This window comes from Triplophysa dalaica, chromosome 2 (assembly GCF_015846415.1).
Source record: "Triplophysa dalaica isolate WHDGS20190420 chromosome 2, ASM1584641v1, whole genome shotgun sequence".
NCBI lineage: Eukaryota > Metazoa > Chordata > Actinopteri > Cypriniformes > Nemacheilidae > Triplophysa > Triplophysa dalaica.
Genome location: NC_079543.1, coordinates 19,413,124 through 19,435,900, shown reverse-complemented (window position 1 = coordinate 19,435,900; position 22,777 = coordinate 19,413,124). Strand labels below are relative to the sequence as shown.

The 22,777-nt window shown below is 38.7% G+C and overlaps 1 protein-coding gene across 1 annotated transcript in view; it reads left to right on the top strand.

The window, feature by feature from the left end:
- Positions 1-22,777, top strand: part of dnah6 (dynein, axonemal, heavy chain 6) — a 69,220-nt gene that overhangs the window by 41,604 nt on the left and 4,839 nt on the right. Inside the window, exons 58-71 of the mRNA XM_056763566.1 lie at positions 1,442-1,567; positions 2,026-2,190; positions 3,338-3,405; positions 10,795-10,975; positions 11,606-11,785; positions 12,832-13,065; positions 14,207-14,342; positions 14,463-14,635; positions 15,325-15,515; positions 18,016-18,176; positions 18,598-18,686; positions 19,893-20,039; positions 20,911-21,049; positions 22,270-22,389. Of these exons, the coding sequence (XP_056619544.1) occupies positions 1,442-1,567; positions 2,026-2,190; positions 3,338-3,405; positions 10,795-10,975; positions 11,606-11,785; positions 12,832-13,065; positions 14,207-14,342; positions 14,463-14,635; positions 15,325-15,515; positions 18,016-18,176; positions 18,598-18,686; positions 19,893-20,039; positions 20,911-21,049; positions 22,270-22,389 (2,110 nt within the window). The remainder of the gene's footprint in view (positions 1-1,441; positions 1,568-2,025; positions 2,191-3,337; positions 3,406-10,794; positions 10,976-11,605; positions 11,786-12,831; positions 13,066-14,206; positions 14,343-14,462; positions 14,636-15,324; positions 15,516-18,015; positions 18,177-18,597; positions 18,687-19,892; positions 20,040-20,910; positions 21,050-22,269; positions 22,390-22,777) is intronic.

Sequence of the window (22,777 nt, the reverse complement as noted above, 5' to 3'; positions counted from 1 at the left end):
ATGGTTCTTAAAACAGTGTGTTTTAAGCCTAAATTAGGCACACTGCTAAGAAACTACTAATAAAATTATGAAATATACACCTCACATTCCAAAACTATTCAACACTGCATCTGTCGTGTGCATTTAACAATACTATGGTACATCATGTACTGTAGGTTTGTTAAACTGTTTTTGCACATTGCTAATTTGTGCCCATACACATTTTAACTTCACGTTATCTTTCAAAAGTTGAGGGTCTTTATTCTGTCTTTAAATTGTCATAGCTTTTAGAATAATAGTAATTCATTAAAACTGTTATTTAAAATTTCACTTTTTGTTGTGTATAAAAAAATACAAATTAAATCAAAATTGTTATATTTTAGCATCTTCAAATAGACAGCCTTTGCCAGAAATGAAAATAACGTGTTATTCAGTCCAAGTGAAATGAAAGAAATCAATATGTTAGCACAAATAAATTTTTCATTAATGATATATTAAGATTATTTATAATGTTTAAATGTTATTTATAATGATACCCGCCATAATAATATTTATTTCAAAGTAAATAAGTTTTACTTCAGTTAATATCTTTTATCAATTCTTATGAAACCAGACAAAAAGATGCTTGCATTAATACATGTGAGGTCTTGAAAAGCGCCGTTCTTCACTTAAATAAAAAGTAAATTCATTGTTTATGCGATAAAGATTTATACATGACCGTTAAACAGTCAGCTGTTGAAAAGGTACACTTTTTCAGAATAGAACATGAACTTTAGCTGTGCTAACAAAATTCCTTGATAGTCATATTTGTTTGGAGACAGACGTGAGATGGCAAATAACATGAAGCTAAATTTAGACTGACTTGTTGGAAGAAGCTTGACAAACATTTCTTGACAGAGCAATTCCCATTGGGTTCCTATTTTGCATTTCACAGCCTCTGTGACATCAGGAAGTAAATAAAGGCGTCAGTTGAAGGGCATTTTTGACAGCGGAATGCTTTCCGATTGTACGAAGAACAGGCTTCACATAGCAAACAGGAAAACAATCATCAGCCTCCTTACATTACCAAACAAATATCTCTCTTTCCAGCCATTCCGCTTTCATTACTGTCTGGCGTTTGTCTGTCACACCCCTCTCCACCTCTATTCTTTCTTGTCGTTGTGTTTTACTCTCACTATCGTCCGTCTTCAATCCAATCTTCTACATGCCCATTTTTGTGAGCCTATGCCGGTTTGTAGCTGACAGGAGTTTCATTTATTTCATCAAGATTTGACAGGTTGTGCATTTAGAGATGCTCCTATGTATTCTGTATTTTGGTTGTACACACATGAACTGATGACTCGAAAAATGTCATAGCTCTTAACTTTATTAAACGTGTGCAGATTTCAATGCAAATTTCTGAAGTATTTTATACATCGTGTCATGAAAAGCAAATAACTATTTGTATGTGTTTTGTATTTAGGCAAACCGTTGGATACGTTCTAAAGAGACAAAGAACGGTCTTAAAGTGATCAAGCTAACAGACGCCGGCTTCCTCCGAACACTTGAAAACGCCGTCCGGCTGGGCATGCCTGTACTGCTGGAGGAGGTAACCTTTGACCCTTCATCTGTTACATCCATGTTTACCTCAAGATAAACTTCCAGTCTCTCAAGGTTTAGAAATATGAAATTGTATTATGTATGCACTGCTTGAAAAATACAACGAAAATGTTAAATATTCTATATCTGGGAATTTTGGTTGGACTGAATGGTTTTATTCATTTGTAAATGAGTGATTCTGTTGTGAGTTTATTAGTTCTGACTGTTGCCAGATGTGATTCTCTCACGAATCTCATTTCAGTCATGTTTGTTTTGACTGCTGACAACTGAGGCATACACAGAAGGTTATCCCCGACATCTATTTTAAGAGAATATTAGGAGAAAGATAGCATAAGTATACGCAGATCTAACGTCAATTTTAAATTGAGCAGTCAGAATCATCTTTATCATAAATGCAAAATAAACATCTTTCATTTCTTTTTTATGTGTGTGTTTATGTGTTTACAGTTAAAAGAAACTCTGGACCCTGCATTGGAACCCATTCTTCTGAAGCAGACGTTCGTGTCAGGTGGCAGAACCCTGATTCGACTGGGTGATTCTGATATTGACTATGATAAAAACTTCCGGTTCTACATGACCACCAAAATGGCCAACCCCCACTACCTCCCCGAGGTGGGTTTGTATTTGTGTTCAAAGAGAGAGAAAACAATAAAAAAATCTATAAAAATAAGTAAATTCTGCTAATCAACCATGACACATTTAAAAATTTGTTACCAGAGAATAAAGGCAAGGCAAGTTTATTTATAAAGCACAGTTCAGACACAATGTTAATTCAAAGTGCTTTACATAAAAATTATAAAGTTTTGAGTCTGGATTTAAATGTTACTAAAGTTTTAGCACATCTGATCTCTTCTGGAAGCTGATTTAACCAGAGAACCTATGTGACTATAATCATTTAGGAGATCATACAAATGTCAGACCCTCATGGTCTTTTGAAAGTCTAGTATACATGTAATGACTGTTTGTCTTTCATTAGCGTTTCTTTGTCTAATTTGTTTGCTATTTAAAAGCTCTCAAAATGTTATGTAAATGGCAGGGGGGATTTTTTGGGGGTCCAGGTTGGCACCCAGTAAAGGTCAAATGGATTTGGCACTGTTGGGAAGTGGACATGTCTGGCACCAGCACTTCACATATCTGTTGTGCCACCACATTGGTCCTATACCAATCGTGCCACGGCTCTGTGCCAAATAACCTCTCCCAGTATTCTGGGGTGGATGCGGATCAGCGTGCACCTGCCAAGAGACGATGCCCTGCCGATCATATTAGACAGGGCCGTGGTCAAGAGCAGTGGTGGTTGGCAGAGAACGTGTGGCCAAATATGGTTCCTTGTCAAAAGGGGATAAGGCTCCATAAGTTTCAGCATTAGAGACAAGACAGACGTGTCATTTCCACTTAAGTAAGGGAGATGAGGTGTGCTGACAAACCGATTTGGATAAATGTATAGCACATACTGTAGGGCTAATTAAAGCAGGCCTCTATGAGATTGAGGTTTAAGAAGGAAAAAAATCTGTAACATCTCGAGGGGTGTGCAAGGAACAGGTAATAGCAAGGTACTTTAGTTTCCCCACATTTCAAAGGCATACAAATGAATTGGAGACTTTAAATTGCACATAGGTGGTCAAAATACGCTGGGATACACTCCAGTCCTCCCTGAATAAGCAGTGTAGAAAATGGATGGATCAAGGAAAAATGTATTTCTTATTGAATGACACCTGAGCAACAAGTCTGTAATCATTCCGGGTCTTATTCTCTACCTCAGGTGTGTATCAAAGTGACCATCATCAACTTCACCGTTACCAAGTCTGGATTAGAAGACCAGATCCTCAGGTAAACCATCTCCAATCCAACTATTCACAACAATTCACTATTCTTTCCTGTAGCTCAGTGGTAAGAGCATTGCGTAAACAACGCCAAATTGTGGGTTCAATCACAGGGGATTGCACATACCTACGTATAAATGTATAGGATAATGTTATGTTAGTCGCTTTGGAAAAGCGTCTGCCAAATGCATACATGTGAATGTATATTCTGCTTTAATTGGAAAACAAGCACTAGGTACATTCGTTTTTATTTTATACTAAAACTTAAAGTTCACGATTTAGGCAAAAATAATACTAGTAACCTAACCACTTGATTAAAACCTTAGATTACATGTGTAAAAGCAGTCCACAACATAACAATACCAATTACTTTTTCTTATTGGATGGAGAAACATACTTTTTCAGAGCTCCAGGCCCCTGAGAGAGATGCCTCTAAACTGGATACCAAAGCGGGAAAGGGCCTTATGTCTAAATTAGTATCTCTTCAGTTAAAAACAAAAATGTTGTCCTCTTAAGTAGGTCTGATCTGAAAATCTCAGTACAAAAAAAGTAAAAAGGTTTAAATCATGTCCTCATGCCCTGAGACAGTGGTTCTAAACTGTGGGCGCCGTGTGTCAAGGAAACGTTGTCCACACAGGATCGCGGAGGTTACACAAGATTGAGATTCATTAACAGAGTCAAAACACTTAGATAACATAGAGCACTGGTTCTCAACCGGTGGGGCGCGCCCCCCCGGGGGGGCGCGGACACTCTCCCGGGGGGGCGCGAGTAGACTACAGGATGGGAGAGAAAAAAAAAACTGAAAAAATATTTTTTTTAACATTTTTTTTATCACTAAACTACTTTCATAAAAAGTTATAGTTGTGTATATACATAACTCCTGAATAAAAATTAAAATGTGTTTGGACTGATTTAAAAAAAAGAGTTTTGAACAAATTTGATTGGTTTGTGGATAGTGAGCGCAAATGCAGGTGAAAAGCGGTTTTATTAAGCGAGTCATTGAGTCGTTCATTCAAACGATTCGTTCAAACGGCCGATTCATCAAGAATGAGACAGATGTTTGTGCATGGGTCATTGAATCCATGACTCAATCGATTCGTTCAAAACACTGAATCATTCAAAACAAGATTGATTGTTGCTGTGAGATGCGCTATGCTGTGATCTTTGTTTGGATTCATCGGATCTATTTTCGCTGCTAAAATAGACCAAAACAGTCATTATTTCGTCAAAAATGTAAGTGACTTACTATTAATAACTTGTTTGTTGAACTGTCATATGAAATCAATGTCACATTTTCAATCGTGAGGTGATGGTAAATTAAGTGACGGTCAATTGTCAGCTCTCTTGGTCGTCAGGTCGTGTGATGCATGTTGCTGAACTGCATTCAAAAGTTATAAATATAAAATCACCACATTTAACTGCACTATGTCAATTTAGTTTATTTGTGTGTGCTGCGCTCATAGACTTTAGAAAACGGCGCTCATTTGTTTGATTTCTCCTCGAGAAGCTGCGCAAGCCTCAAAAGTCCGAAACTGTCTTATTCGTTTTTTCATATTCGTCATTTGGTGGCTCTCAATTGTCAAAAACAACCCTCAAAATAATTGCTACGGATGCGAAAAATGCAGAAAATTGAACCATCAGAATTAATTTTTATGACGGGCGGAAGTTTCAGAGATTGCAAACATATAAAACCTGAGGTCCTATTTAGTTATATATATATAGCCTATATATATATATAAAACGAATAAACTAGTCAGAATATAGGCTAAAGCTAAAGCTTTCCTTTAGTTTTTGTGAAATACACGCAGCCACGCACACAAAAAAACATTTTTAAATACATTTATGTTGTTAATAAATAAAAAACACTAAATTGTTGTAACAGCAATATCTCCAAGTTTTGTTTTTCACTGTAAAAATGTAATGATTTGCCAATGCAAAGAGAGTACCGCCACCTTTTCCCCCACTTCAAGCACTGCTTATAACACAAACAAATCATCCTCCTGGCGACTTGTTTTTGTCAATGTGACAAATCCAGCGAATTTTACTGTTGTTTTTGGAGACTTTTGTGGTGTTTGGAGACTCGAAAGCACGAGTCACTCTGCAGTTAGGCCTACTGTTCACAACGAGCAGCGGGTGCTGCCGTTAGCCCCTCTCCCGTCCAAAAGCACTTCAAGGCGGTCAGACTCTCAGTAGCCTCACGCAGCACTCAGAGCAGAGAGGAGACACACACCCCTCCGCGTCCAGGCTGCAAATGAATCGCGCATGCGCATGGCCGCCGCCGTTCCCGCCCTAGCTTGCAGAGCGGGTTGTAAATGTAAATGTTCACTCACTCAAAATACAAAAATAAATAACTGCGATTTAAATTGACTCAAGACATAGCTCTCCATTCACTCTAGTCTAGTCTCTTGCCAAGTTCACTTGTGCCAGCTCTCGCTAGTCTGTTATCAATCTCGATTTACATAGGCCTTTACTACAAAACCCCAACAGTCTTTTTAAAGACTAAACCCACAAACATTTTTGTTAAAGATTAGATCAAATCTCAGCCCTTGCCAGTATTTTTTTTTAACTGCTAGGCAGTAGCTACACTTAGCTAAAACAACCCACACGACTAAGACACACACACACACACTACAATCTTTAAGTATTCAAATAAAATCTGAATTGTCTGCAAAATAATTATTTTGTTCGTTTAATTAAAGATCGTCCCTAAGTCCCGATTGATTAGCCCCTGATACGTCTCTCAACACAGCCACACACACAGTTACATATTGCCTAAACTTTATTTAAAACACATAACAAAAATGGAGAAATTTCTTGTGCGGACCAACGAGCCAACCGACGCACCACCAGCTGCAAAAAAGCTTAGAAGGTACGATGAAGCATACCTGCAGTTTGGGTTTACAGTTACGGCTGATCTGAGACCTCAGTGTGTCGTGTGTGCCGAGGTGCAGGCAAACGACAGTATGAAGCCCTGCAAATTAAAAAGGCACCTCGAAACAAAGCATCCTGGCATTAAAAATAAGCCAGCTGAATATTTTAAAAGAAAGCTTGATGGCCTCCATCAGCAACAGGCAACCATTTCAGTGCACAGCACTGTGTCTAAACAGTGTTTGGAGGCATCGTATGTAGTGGCCAAAAGAATCGGTAAACTGGGTAAACCGCATACAATCGCAGAGACTCTCATTTTGCCGGCAGCGCAAGACATGTGCAGAATAATGATAGGCGATAGTGCAGCAGCCAAACTCGGTGCAGTACCACTGTCCAATGACACAGTCGCTAGGAGAATTGTAGACATGTCCAATGATATCAGAGAGCAACTGATCGAGTTTGTAAAAAAGAGTCCTTACTACGCGCTGCAGCTGGACGAATCCACTGATATTGCTGGGCAGGCACAGCTCCTCACCTATGTCAGGTATCTACGGGACAAGGCGATTGAGGAGGATGTACTGTTTTGCCGGCCTCTTCAGTTGCACACTACAGGAGAAGCCATTTTCAATGTCCTTAATATTTTTATCCTTGAAAATGGTTTGGCTTGGGACCGATGCGTTGGCCTATGCACGGATGGTGCGCAAGCAATGACGGGGCGTGAGCGTGGCCTAGCTGCTCGAGTTCAGCAAGTAGCTCCACTTGTGAAATGGACACATTGCATGGTCCATCGCGAAGCACTAGCTGCTAAAAAAATGCCGGTTCTTTTTGACTCCGTGCTGAACCAATCCGTGAAAATGATAAATCTTATCAAATCACGGCCGTTAAACTCTCGCTTGTTTGGGGTCCTCTGCCAGGAGATGGGGTCAGGGCACGAACAGCTGCTTCTGCACACTGAAGTTCGCTGGCTCTCCAGGGGGCGGGTGCTACAGCGGTTGTATGAGCTTCGAGAGGAGGTGAAGTGGTTTTTGACAGAAATCAAATCAGATCTGGCGAAGCATCTGGATGACACTATGTGGCTTGCGTCTCTGTCCTATTTGGTCGATATATTTGACCGCTTGAATGGCCTCAACCTGTCTTTGCAAGGCCGCGGAACTCATATTTTGATCCTTGCAGACAAAGTGCACGCCTTCACACAAAAACTAGACCTCTGGCATGGCCGCATCAGTCAAGGGAACTGCGACATGTTTCCCAGCCTTGCAGACTTTATCACTGATGCAGGCACGTCACACGATTTCTCATCCCTATTTCAATCAGCGTCTGAGCACCTGTCAGCAATGAGAAAACAATTTGCGACGTACTTTAAAGAGGATTATCGCTCTTTTGCGTGGGTTCGAGATCCGTTTGTGTGCACAGCAAACGAGCTATCAATTGATATGCAGGAACAGCTTATTGAGCTGAAGAGTGACAGTAGACTGAAGGAACTCTTTAACTCCTGCCCTCTTTCGTCATTCTGGGCAGCATTGATGCAGGAATATCCTGAACTCTGTGACGTCGCCATGAAGATTCTCCTTCCTTTCGCGTCGACATATCTGTGTGAGGCAGGATTCTCAAAAATGACTGCACTCAAAACGAAATACCGCAATCGTGCACAAATCGAGGATGATCTGAGACTATGTTTATCAAACATTGAGCCAAGAATTGGGGATCTTTGCAAGGCAAAGCAGGCTCAGGTCTCGCATTAACATCACGTACCTGCAAGCTTCTGTTACAAAATGCAGATGATACCTACTATTAGGCCTAGTAATAATAACCATAATAAAGCATACATTAATATCAGAGGTCTGGTGCAAATTCCCAATTATAGCAATAGCCTAGTAATGATAATAGGCCTATACTGATGATAATAATAATAATAACAACAACAACAACAATAAAGCATTTAACCTCATATAATTATATAGCAATAGCCTAGTAATGATGATAGGCGTACTACTACTCATAATAATAATAATAATAATGTCTGCAAGCTCACATTAGAAGTCTGGTTCTACTGCCAATTATAACAATAGCCTAGTAATGATAATAGGCCTACCTACAGCTACTGATGATAATAATAATAATAATGTGGGCCTAAAGATAATAGCCGGCCGGCCATCCATCCTTCCATCCATCCAAGGTTGTGTGGTGTGGGGGGGGGGGGGCGCTGGGGCCCCAACTGCAATGAAGCAGCTTTGGGGGGCCCAGCTTGCAAAAGGTTGAGAACCCCTGACATAGAGAATAGACACACTGACATTAAACAATTCTGGACAACTTCTTGGTTATGTATGTAACCTCAGTTCCCTGATGGAGGGAACGAGACGTTGTGTCGAACCGACAGAATAGGGTTTGATCTTGAGAACCTATCATCACTTTTTAAAAGGCCAATGAAGTTGGTGAATGGCCACTCTCCGCCCCGTGCATGGTGTGCCCATTCATTCACCTTTGGGCTGAGGAACCTGATACGCATTCCCGGTTGCTAAAGCGGACTCGTTCCCTTTCAGTCGGTCTCTCAATGTTTTGTCGAACCGACAGAATGGGGTTCCTTTACGAAACGGCATGGCGCTGTGCCGCGTCACAAGTTCCAGAGGAGCGACACTGGGCGGCCTGGGCGAGTCACAAGAGTGCAACTGCGAATCGTAACCTTCCAGTGGTGTAGTAAGACATCAATGCGTGGATCCCGACGAGAGACAGTTACTCACGGAAGTACATGTGGTGGCCTTTGATACTCTAGGACGAGATAGTTGCCCGACACTAAGGAACACTGGGAAGCACTATCCACTCGCCTGAAGGGAGAATGCCACGGAGACCACATGGTCTCACCAGTGGGGAGATCTCATGGAAGTAGTAGAGCGGGGTCCCAACAGGAATGCACAGAAGCGGTGGTGTCCATGCTTTCTAAGGGAAACCAAGAGTAAGGAACATCAGGCAGGCAGGGCAGGACCTTGTACTGGTATGCTCGACTCTGGAAATAAACCGAAGAAACGGTCTGGGCTGTCGCAGAAACTAGACATGAAATTAAGCGTCCTTCAGGTCGATTGCCATGAACAAATCCTGATATTGGATAGACGCCAGGATGCGCTTCTGCGTCAACATTCTGAACGGGAGCCTGTGAAGGTTCTCGTTCAGAGTGCGCAGATCCAGGATGGGGCTGTAAAACCCTGAAGACATTTCGGCCAGAGGGACGGCCTCGATCACCCCCTTCGCCAGAAGTTGGTTGGTGTTGGGGAGCTGTCACCAGGCCCCCAGATACCGTGACAGAGGAACTAGTCGGGAGATCTGCAACCCCCTGATCTGCAAGATCTGTCGACGTGGGGGAATGTTCTGTGGTTGGCAGCACGGTTATCTCGCCAGGGGCAGAGCCCTGGGGAGATGAGAGGGTTTGCTGATTTACCTGCCTTAAGTCTTCGCAGCATAACGCCCAGTTGAGTGGAGAGTCCTGAAGGCTGCGGAATCGGCATGACGCAACGTCGGATAGAGCCTGCTGCATGCTGAAAATGCCCAGGGATGAAGGATGCTCTCAGAGCCAGGCCCAAAAGGTTGGGATGAGGCAGGGATCGTACCAGTGCGGCTCGACAGCGATGGTGTTGTCCTGGCCCCCCCTGGGCAGTCCCCGTCAGGGCCACTTCTTGTTCGGCTGCTGACAGGGAGTAGATATTTTCAGATGATAGGTTCTCAAGATCAAACACCATTCTGTCGGTTCGACACAACGTCGAGAGCCTAACAGCAAGGGAAGGATGGGGCAAACAGAATAAGTATAAATAGTCCACTAGTGATGAGGCTGATGACGGGCAGGTGTGGGGATAACAGATGAGACACAGGTGTGGGAGCTTGACTGATTGTTGGAAATGTATTCCAGGGGAAAACAGGGGAAGAAACAGAGGGAACCATGACATCAAGATGGATCCAGGGGGGCAACAGAATTTGTGGCATTTTATAACATTTTGAAAAATATCATAAATTTTAGGCAATTAAACATATTAGAAATAAGACAACCAACCAAAAGAATTGATGTTCTAGTATTGCATGACTTTGACAACGAAAAAGTTTGAGAACCACAGCCTTTTGAGAAATTTAAACACAGCAAAAAACTTGACAGAGGTTTCATAATTCATACATTTGGTTTCTGCGTGAGATAAGTTGATTTCTTTGAATCCACAGATTCTAATGAATCAATTGCTTTGGAGACATTAGTAGCAACAAAAAAGTCTGTGTCAAATGTAAAAAGCCCTCGGCTTCAAAGGTCCAACTTTTCACTTAGAGTAGATGATAGCAACTGAATCAAAGGTTGCTATTTTTGGAAAGGAGATGTTATAATCCTAACAGTTTCTATCGTTTGGGATCATGTTCTATTTAAGATGCCTCATGCCCCCCATTATATCCTATACAAACTAGCCCTAAGCTTTTTAGCCTTTATGAATAACACCATATGTTATTTGGGTAGAGCAGAGCAACATTTTTCTACTTTTAATTTTTTTTATTCTATGTCTAGTGATGTAGTCCGTCTGGAGCGTCCTGACCTGGAGGAGCAGAGGAATCAGCTGATAGTTCGTATCAATGCAGACCGGAACCAGCTGAAGGTTACTGAGGACCGAATCCTTAAACTGCTTTTTACCTCCGAGGGCAACATACTTGACAATGAGGAGCTTGTACATACTTTACAAGAATCAAAGGTCAGTGGTTTGGGGTAAGGAGGTTATGAGGGTCTTGTGTTTTACTGATCCGGCTTCATAGTGAAGATCAGAGATCAGATGTTTTGGTCTAAACTAGAGGACCAGACGTATTGTGGTGTAATGGCACAACTCTGATAGGCTTTGTTACTTGTTTGTTAAAAAAACATTAAGAAACAAAGATATTTCCAATTTATAGATTTCAATTTCAATTCAAAAGTTTAAAAAGTTTTTTTGTCTGCACTGTCACATACATAATTTGAGAGAACAGGAAAATCAGAGGCTACTGTAGATTGCACATCACAGTTTGTTACCCCTCCACCACCCACGGAGAGTGATGAAAGACTGAACGAGGGAGACACATGGATAAATGGATGGAAGTTGAAGCCATATCGAATGAAATATCTGTCATACAGACAGAAACAGCTCCGTCTCTGTCTGACACCACTGCTTCGCCTCATGTATCTCTGACACTGACATTGCTCCTCAGTGTGCACTGCTTTACAGCTCGTCGTGCATTTTTAGCTTTCTAAAAACATGTCAGGATGCTGAGACGTTGCATTCGTCTGTGAATGTGACATTTATACTTTAAGGACGTGTGATCGCAAACTTTTCTTCTTGTCACTGGATCAGGTGACATCTCAGGCCATTAAGTCTCGACTGGTGGAGGCAGAGACGACAGAGGAGATGATCAACACAGCCAGAGAAAAGTATCGTCCGGTTGCGACGCGCGGCTCCATCATGTATTTTGTCATTGCCAGCCTGTCTGAGATTGATCCCATGTATCAGTTCTCCCTAAAGTATTTTAAACAGGTAACTTCCTGATGCATATACGTTGTATGTAGGCAAAACACAGCTAAATTATATAATTATTTTTAGAAATAGTTCAATTCGATTCTCTTCATATAACACTTTCACAAATTTGCATTGTTCCAAAGCAGCTTTACTGTACATGCATTTAGAAAGACTGAACATATGGAAAATATATAGAAACTATAGAATACAGGGTATCAGAATAAAGGTTATTATTGAAATTTACTGTACTCACTATCATGTACTATACTTTGACAAAAGTGAAGTTGTCTAAATTTGTAACTGTAGTTTTTTACTTGTAGAGCTCATAATTGCTGTGTATGGGCAATTCCATTCAAATGTCAAAATTGAGAGATTGAGAGAAAAGTTTTTACCAAAGGTTTTCACCATACTGATAGGTCAGATATCAATATTTGGTGGTTTAAATACCCATGTGGTCTCCCTTAACATTGAAACGTAATTTTCCATTCAAAGGTAAGTGAAAGGTCACATCCATAAATGAATTGTCACAACCATAACATCCATATTCCTCATAACTGGTTAAATGAAAATAAAAATATAGTAGCATTTTATGTTCTATAAAGAGCCATCCCTTCTCTATTTGTTGGGTATTGTTGCTTCTTGTTTGCACATTTTAATTCACTATAATCCTACTAAGTTTTTTGTCGTTCAGAAATTAGATTTTTTTTGTCACATGACTTTTTCTCTATTTTTATAGAAAATAGAAAACTCGTGCTTAGACCAATATTTTTCTAATGTCTGGACTCTATCATCAGGGGTTTAGTAAAATATAGGCAGATGGTTCAATATATTGGTAATAAATACATTCATTTGAAAACTTATGTTTCAAGTTTTCATTGAAAATGTCACATCCATAATGCTGGAATTGCCCAAATATCAGTTATTAAGCAATATGTACTTTTTTAATGTGGAAAGTTAAAGGGATCTTTATATTAAAGCTTAGCTAAGATTCATAACTATGTGAAAAAATAACTTTACAGTGAATCTCTGTCCTGATGTATGATACCTGTTGTCTCTTCGCGCAGTTGTTCAACAACACTATCGAGGCGGCTGAGAGGCACAGAGATCTAAGCGTGAGACTACAGATCCTACTGGATCAGACTCTGTTGAGCGCCTACACAAACGTGTCCCGTGGCCTCTTTGAGAAGCACAAGGCCATCTACAGCTTCATGCTGTGCGTGGAGATCATGATGCAGAGGGGAGAGATCTCCCAGCAGGAGTGGCAGTTCTTCCTGCGAGGGGCTGGAGGCATGGAGAAGGTGGGGGATTGAAAAACATATGCCATCATCTGTTTTCTATTTGGTTCTTTTAAACTACATTTTAAAGTGACACTTTTACAACAGAGACATCTGAAAAGAATCAACTAGCCATGAATGAGATTTAATTGCGTTAATTGCTGGATTGTAGAGCTGTTTGCAATTTTTTTCTCTTTCCTCAGGGGGCTCTGCTGTCTGCCATTAAAAAGGCATTTCATTAATGCAGCACGCTGTTATGTTGTGTTAATGCGCAATGAACCAATGCACTTTTGCGTGGCCATGAATAGAATCTGTTGTACAGCCGTCAGACTTTCTGTTATCGTTGGTGCCTGCCAAGACAAGCATTAGTATAATTATTGTTCATATTTTTAACGAAACACTAAGTGTTAAACTTCACTGTACTGTATATTTCCTCAAGCAGTTTTTGCGACATACAGAAACGATATCTGAAATTGTTTGGCTGGTTTAGGAGAGACATTGTGTATTTTTTGAAGGTGGGGCCCAAGGTATATTTACAGACCAGGTGGGCCATACAACATAACAACCACTTATAGGTGGTAGATTACACAAAAAATTAAATTCTTCCCATCTTGTCATTTCAAACCCGTATGATGTTCTTTCTTCTGCAGAACACAAAAGAAACCAAAAGTGTTGGAAACCAAAAACCATTGGTACCCATTGACTTCCATTGCATGGACACAAAGCCAATGCAAGCCAATGCAAGTCAATGGTACCAACGTTTCTGTTATCATCATTCTTCAAAATGTAGGAGGCAAAAATACTCTATAAATAACATAAAATCATGGCACCAACTTGTGCATGGATATTTTTCCGCTCAAAAGATGGAAAACTCTGCTCGGTGCACACAAATTGAATTTAGTTGAGTAATTTCTCCACTTCTGTCATTAAGTGTAAAGGCCACTGTCCATCACTGCCTCTAATAATTATCATCTTTGGTTGGAATCATATTTGAGTTTGCATTGCAGTCTGCGCCAATGTCTCTCGCCAGTTAGACAATTGAATCAACAATGACTGTTGCTTTATCAAAATCTAAAATTCATGCTGTTTGAATGGAGATGGTTTCAGACATGTATCAAAAAGAAGATGCAATAAAACCTTTTAATTGTGTTTCCCTCCTCGACAGGAATTGCCCGAAAGGCCAGAAGTACCATGGTTAACCGATTTCGCCTGGGAGACGTGTTGTAATCTAGAAGACCAACTGGCATGCTTTAAAGGCATTAAGAAAGAAATGATAGCCACACCCATAACTGTCAGACTGGGTATATTCTTTTCCTACAGAACATCATTGGCTCATAGCCATAAAAGTTGCAAAATATTATGGATCACAACATGGAAATTATTAATCTTGTTTTGCTTTTCAATGCTTTCTCTACCTGCAGGGAAACTAGAGGTAACAGTAAACCCAGAGAAGTGGGAGGGGTATGTCACTGACCTGCCCTCTTACACAGATGACACACCCTCTGGAAAGCAACCACAGGTCAGAGGTCATTGGGATCAACGGCTTGGTGCTTTTCAGAAACTCATCCTTATCAAGAGTTTTATGGAGGAGAAGGTAAAGGGCAAAATAATCTCTGGGGTTGAAAATATGGCAGCTGTAGAACATGAAAAATAGCAATAGATACTATTTACACTAAGTAAAAATAGCGAAAGATGCTATTTACTGTAAGTTTAAATAACTGTAGGTTCTGTTTAAACTACTTAAAAATGGCGACATTTCTTAGCGATATGCTTTTTACACTAAACGAACATAGTTGTATTTTCTTTGGATTAGGCAGAAATAGTAGTTAGATGCTATTGGTACTTATAAAAAGTGGCAGATAACGTAACTATTTAACGTTTATTATTTATTCCTATTTACCTAATTTGTAAATCACTTTGGATAAAAGTGTCTGCTAAATGACTAAATGTTAATGTACTATTTTCACCTCAGTATTGTTGTACATTAAACATTATGCAATAATAGCAGAGTGTAAATCATTACATGTGACCCTGGACAACAGAACCAGTCTACAGGAGAACGGGAAATGTTTTAGTAATCGCCAAAAATACAGTGTATGGGTAAAAATTAGAAATTTTTCTTTTATGGCAAAAATCATTAGGATATAAAGAAAAGATCATGTTCCATGAAGATATTTTATAAATTTCCTACCGTTAAATTGCAGCTTATTCAAGAGTGATTATTGGCCGATATATCGGTGAATCTGGAGTTTAAAACATATCTCTGATTCTGTTTGTTTTCAGGTTGTATTTGCTGTGACTGAGTTTGTTATCAGTTGTTTGGGACAACAGTTTGTGGAGAATCCTCCTGTGGATCTGGCGACCCTATACACAGATATTTCTCCTTCCACTCCTCTAGTGTTCATTCTCAGCACAGGCTCAGATCCAATGGGAGCGTTTCAACGGTTCGCCAATGAGAAAGAATACCAGGACCGGTAATATATACAAACTGTTCATTTTAATGCATTCTGTACTATTAACAAAATACCAGGTGCCAAAGATTTTCTGTCATGACCCTGCAGCAAGCCGCCTGTCCACAGTGTGTTTCATTTATAAGTGATATTTCAGGTGATATTTCACAGGCTGTGTTTCAATAATAACCTAATTTTGCCATAAAAATACTGTCAAAAGTCTTGATGAAATTCCATTTGCTGTCAACTGATAAAAATGTGACATTTGCTATATTTTTTATTCACTGCTATACAGAACAGGAACTCGGATAAAAGATCTGAGTGTTGAAAAGGCGAAAACTTTGGCTGTGAATCGTAAAAGTGGTATTTTGCTTTTTCTAAGCGTAGAGAGATGACACGGGGTTAAGAATAAGGGCAGTACAGGGTTTTAATGTTAAATTAGGCAAATGCATGAATTTTAATAGATTTAACAGTGACAAAATAGCTTGAATGTAACTCTACAGCCTTGTTGTATTTTGCATATCATGTAGATTCATAAATATGCAAATTAGTCCCCACCTCCACTTAATCACACCAGCTTGGACTACATGATTTACTGTGTGACATTTTGCTTACATTTTTAAAGCAAGCACGTTTTTTGAGACTGTCTTTGGTAAACTGCTGTTTTAAAGGTCTAGTGTATGCAATTTAGCGGCATCTAGTGTTGTGGTTAGGAATTGCAACCAATGGCTCACTTCACCCCTCACCCTCCCTTTCGAAGCACTATGGCGACTGACACAGGACTAAGATTTGGTTGCGTTTTAACTTGTTTGCCGATGGTTTTTACAAAAACACACTTTGTAGAGCAGTTAAGGGCTACTTTAGAAAAAACAATTTCCAAATTCAAGGAGACCCCCGTTGAATTTAGATATATACAGCACATTCTAAGGTAATTAAAACATAAAGCTTCATTATGTAAGTTCTTTTTACACCTCTGAAGACGTTATGTATATTATATAGATTTTTTGTCAATAAATCCTCCAAAATATACACATTGGATCTTTAAGAAGAAAACATGTCATTGACTAATACATTTGGACTTGGTTTATCTTAAACCATATTAAAAACACCAACATTAAGGATTCGATTTTGAACACGGGAGATTTGAAAATGCTAAATGTGGATCAAGTTAAACCACTTGAATTGACTGGTTTGTTTGAGAGAAAAAAAACTCAGCAATCCAGACAGCAAAAGCCCCAACTGTGGTGAAAATACGATCAAAAACAGCTTTTGTTTGTGATTTTTCTGTTGAAATCTTTTTTAAGGTCAACTTTTGACAGGCAAAATAGGAGAAAATGTGTGCTATGTATTAAAAGAGATTTTATTTGCAGTCTCTTCACGTCATGTCTTCAGTTCTGGGGTTCTCTGGGGGACTTCTACACTTTTTTTAATCTACATTCAAATCCGTCATCTAATCCCATATCCCTTGCTTCTTTTAGTACCGCCGAGCTGCTAGCATTCAAAACTACACTACATCATTGCCTCCTTTTGTCTGTGCATGCCTTACTGATTCATCAAAAGTCATCAGCTGGGACGTCAGTTCCCCTCAGTCATGACCTCCTTCACCAAATCCCAGTCTCATTCAACCAGCTAGTGTCATAGACTTGATTCCCAAAGAATGCACATACTGATCAAATTTGTTTTGGATTAAAGCGTCTGCAAAATGTATACATGTAAATTTAGATATCTTTAATTCCCATCTTGTTTTCCTATTAGCACCTGTTGTACATCTGCTGTATTCTTAGTGCAGATCCAAAAATGCTGTCTTTCTGCTTGTTTTTAATCTTCAGTTATTTTTCTCCTCATGCCTTGAGTGTCTGCTTAGGTTTCAATACCAGTTGCCAGTAAATGATGAATCAAATTCAAGATACTGTCTCTAGCCCTGCACGCTGTTGCCAATTTCCGGTCCTACCACTACTTTCATTCTTTCAACAATTTGTACACCCAAACCACTTGTGCTTGTCAACTTTGACAACAACAGATGACTCACACACCGTGTTAAAACAAAGCCACAGAAATCACATTTTCAAAAGATCTACATCACCTTTTTAACAGCTGATACAGTTATAACGTACATTATACTGTTCAAATGTTAAGGGTCTGGAAATGGAAATTGGAAATGAACTTGTGAAATTCCAGTATCTTCAGTGTTGTCACCCTTTGCCTAGAATTCATCAAAATGTACTTTATGCATTTCGTCATCCAGCTTCTTGAGGTCTCATCCTAAATGCGTTTTATTGGCTGCTTTCCTTCGTTATTTAGTCCAAGTCATGCATTTCAAAAACATTTTTATTGTCCAAATGGTTTAGTTTTCTAATGGAAACAATTAATATGTTGGCACAATGTTTTTGTACACAAAAATAATTTCAACATATAAGCATACACCTTCAGATTTCACAATTTTAAAGATCATGAGAAACATCCAGTGACCTCATACCTTTGACCGGTAGGGTATCGCAATTATTGTTGATGTGTTGTGTTTCAGGGTAAAATCCATTTCGTTGGGTCAGGGTCAGGGACCTATAGCAGAACGGATGATTCGGAAAGCTCTCAAGAATGGCAATTGGATCTTTCTGCAGAACTGTCACCTTGCTGTGTCCTGGATGCTGGCAATGGAGGAGCTCATAAAAACCTTCAATGAACCTGGTTAGTTTGGATGTGTGTGTGATACTTCAGCCTAGACCTTTAAATGACTATTGAAGTGTATATATTTCACTATTAATGCTTTATTTAGTCTATAAAACTTTATAGATATTACTGTATATTATGGACTTGGCAGAACATTCTAAAAACCGAAATTTGCTGCAAAAGCACTAAATCTGTCTGATTACTTCATCCGCCAAATGAACTTGTCAAATTAATGACTATACAGTACATTGAAATATATATTTTTTCATCAGTATATTTGTATGTTGTGTGTGCGGTTCACTGGATTATTTTGTTCTGTTTCAACACAGACTTTTCTGTTTTGGACCTGTTCTCTACCTTTTATTGCCGATGCTTTGTGTTGTACATTTTAATATATACTTAAGTCATTTTTGTCCTCTTTTCTGTTGTCTTTTTACAGAAACTGTTATCCATGAGGACTTTAGACTGTTTCTTAGCTCCATGCCTACCGATGTGTTTCCTGTCACTGTATTACAAAACTCTGTCAAGGTAACTAACATGCGTATGCTTATTCATTTTCTTAAACCGTTTTTTTTCCGGAAAGCATGCAAATTTTTCATAACATCACATGAAAACATACATCAATGTATGCAGAAGCATAATGACATGCACGACATGTAATTCATATAAGCTTTGTATGTCAATGATATTCCCATATTTCACCTGTAATTTATCATTCCTTGGCTGAGATATGTCTGGACATAAAACAATTTCATATTTCAGTCACACTAATGCAATCACACACTTCTGAAAAAATGATGATGATGGAGCCTGTCGTGTTTATTCACTTTATTCAGCCGTACACAAGGGATTCTTCACCCAAAAAATGAAAATTCTGTCATCATATTATGAAGATATTTAGAAGAATGTCGAATCTCGACAAAGGGTCAAAGGGATACTTCACCCAAACATTCACCCTCCGATTGTTCCAAACCTCTGGTTGTTTTGCTGAACACACAGGAAGAAATTTGCCCCCCATTGACTCCCGTAGTACAGATAATAAAAACAATGGGAGTCAATGGGGGGCAAATTTCTTCAGGTGAAGTATCCCTTTTACACCCCTGTGCTCATAAGCCTTTTTTTTTACAGCACAGCTATACCAAAGTCACAATAAGAAACATCAGCAGAATATAGGTCCTATAGCAATAGACTAATGTATCCGGCCATGGCCTAAATATCTGACAATATTTGTACTTTTTTCATGTTATTGGCATCTGCTGGTAAATCTTTCCCGTAGCCATATAATGCATTAGGGTTTTGTCCTGAATTTAAGATGCAAATTAAGATGAATTCATAAATTTTTTTATACATTATCAACCATATTGAACAGTCAATAACATAATATCATGTGTGGAGTGTAACTTTTCATGCGTTAAAGTCTGTTTTAAAGCCAAGCTACATGTCACTTACTAAGCACAATAATGCAGAATAACTCTTTTAACAGTTCTTTGTTTTCAACACTTTTCTTAATGTCTCTCATTTACTAAAGTGATATCTCTCGCATTGCTTTCTCAATATTGGTATCTGCCATTAAAAATCCCAAATTGGTCGACCACCAATAAGGCCCTAAGGCATCCAAACAGTTTAGATTCATCTGGAAGTTAGTTTTGTCGGTTTGGAGCAGCTCTTACTTTTATGTAGCTAATCCGTTTGCATTGCCAGGAAATTAATGAGCCTGTGTTAATGTGACGGCAGGTTACTAATGAGCCTCCAAAGGGTCTCCGTGCCAATGTGAGGCGGGCGTTCACTGAAATCGGCAGCTCGTTCTTTGAGGAACACATCCTCGGCAGAAAATGGAGAAAGATCATCTTTGGAGTGTGTTTCTTCCATGCCATCATTCAGGTTTGGACCCAAGGGTTGCACGAATAGGCAAATATGGCGGTTGAATGCAATCTGCAGCACCTAAAGTATCATAAATTTTACAGTTTGCATAAATGATTACAAGTAGAACTTGGGGGTCGAATGCAAATGCGTGGATGGAAACGTTCCTCTTTTACATCTTTAATAAATTTGAGTTAATTGAGGAATTACAGCATCAAACCATATTTTTAGGATGTGATGCAAACAAATTGACAATTAATAATAAATTCATTAAAAGGGATTTGCTGTTTATTATTTTTATTTCATTTTCATTTCTTATTTAAGATTTATATTTAATATAGGACTTTCTTTTCTTATTTGCTTATTGTAGTCGTATACAAATACAAGAGTGTTACATATGACAGCCTTTAATAACATGAAGTGTGTCAATTTTGTGACACTATATATATAATAAATTGGCAATTTTTAATGAAACTCAGGCAGAACAATTGTCTGTGTAAATCATTTATAAATGTTTTTCTATCTACGTTGTTGCAATTAAGTGAGCAAGCGATCAATATACACAGAAAATCCAAACATACCGAAGCTCACAGACACCACGCATTGTTATTCTTCTTACTTTTTTCTCTGGATCACCATGTACCAAAAGTTCTCAGGGAGAAGTCTTATGTTTTTCTTAAGACAGAAAATAATAATCTATGGCTTAATATTTGTGATGTTTCTATTATGTACTTACATCACAGACCTTTTTACACCTTTAAATGTTTCATTGTATGGTTAACACATAAAAAATAATCTCCAGTTACTGGTAGCAAGTTTTTGATACCCCAACAATCCCACATAGATCTTTTTGGTGTGTCTATTTTATAAGTGTTTATGCACGTGTGTCTAGGAAAGGAAGAAATTTGGTCCTCTGGGCTGGAACATCCGATATGAATTCAATGACAGCGACAGAGAGTGTGCTCTTCTAAACCTGAATCTCTACTGCCAGATGGGACATGTACCCTGGGATGCTCTTACATACATTACAGGTGTGTGTGTGTTTATTTATATTATTCACAGCATTAATAAGAGATCCAGACTTTTTCACATTAAAGTGTGTATGTGTATGTGTGCGTGTACACTACAAAAATGTTTGAAATTGAGAACAATGCAATTGTGCATATGACCCTGTTCAGTCATGAAATTGGACTGCACATCAACGTGATTCAATCTGATTTTTTAAATCATTTTTGCAGGAAAATGGCTTTTCAAGTATGGAGGTTGAATGCGATTTGCAGCACCTAAAGTTATCAGTTTGCATAAACTATTACAAGTAGAGCTTGTGGGTCGAATGCAAATGCGTGGATGGAAACTTTCCTCTTTTACATCTTTAATAAATTTGAGTTAATTGAGGAATTACAGCAGCAAACCATATTCTTAGTATGTGATGCAAACAAATTGGCAATTAATAATAAATTAATTAAAAGGGTTCTGCTGTTTATTATTTTTATTTTCATTTCTTTTAAATTTCTTATTTAAGATTTATATTTAATATAGGACTTTCTTTTCTTATTTGCTTATTGCAGTCGTATAAAAATACAAGAGTGTTACATATGACAGCCTTTATTATAACAACATGAAGTGTGTAAATTTTGTGAATTTGCAATTTTTCTTGAAACACAGGCAGATCGAATGTCTGTGTAAATCATTTATAAATGTATTTCTATCTACATTGTTGCAATTTAGTGAGCAAGACTCACTTACTGACTCCTTCACTTAAAATTCTGTCTACATTTCATGTTTTTTTTCTTTAAAGAACACCTGTGATTTAAAAGAAGCATAGCGCTAACAATTTCAAGGTCATTGGATTGAGTCCCAGGGGATTGCATGTACTTAGAAACAAATGTATAGGATAATGCAATGTACATCGCTTTGGATAAACACGTCTGCCAAATGCATAAATGTCAATTTGCTATCTTAAAATGTACAAACACAGGAATAATTTGAAGCTAATTTGCAATGCATTGCTCTAAGTATGCATGGTTTTACAGACCATCAGTAGGTGACAGTAAGTGTTATTAAATTGGGACGTGCCAGGACTACCAGAGAATGTTCCAGTAATGTTTTTAGAGAGGAAAAGACTCATTAAAGAAGCTTTGCCCAATGTCAGACTGTCTCATTAATTCCTGGCAAGGTGTCAGTCAGCGATGCAAGCAGTCAGCCAATGTGTTTACAGCATATGTGTGTGTGTACTTTACCTTCTCTTTAGGTGAGATTACATATGGAGGCAGAGTGACAGATGCCTGGGATCAGCGATGCTTACACACTATCCTAAAGGGTTTTTTCTCTCCAGCCACATTAGAAGAAGGTTACATCTACTCTAAATCAGGTACAATCACTAGCGTGATAGTGAGGACTCGTAGACTTAAATTGTTACACTTTAAAAATGTTTCCCACGTGGCTTGCAGCCGTCACGTAAACCTGTTGACATCTTAAAAGAAGAAAAAAACATGATTTGATAAATTTTGGGGATTTACCAGTGAGGTTACCTACAATTGTCCCGCTGGTTGTTTTGTAACATGTTTAAGTATACTTGGGTCATTCTCACAAAACCACTGAAACAATGCAGTAAAGATTTTAATTATAGATCTCTACCTTGCACAAAGCATATTTTAAGCATATGGATGAAAAACGTATGTATTTTATTTGCTTTTCTCCTAAAAGTCTCATTACCGTAACGTGTCCATTAAAATATAAACAAATTCTGTAAAAAACAA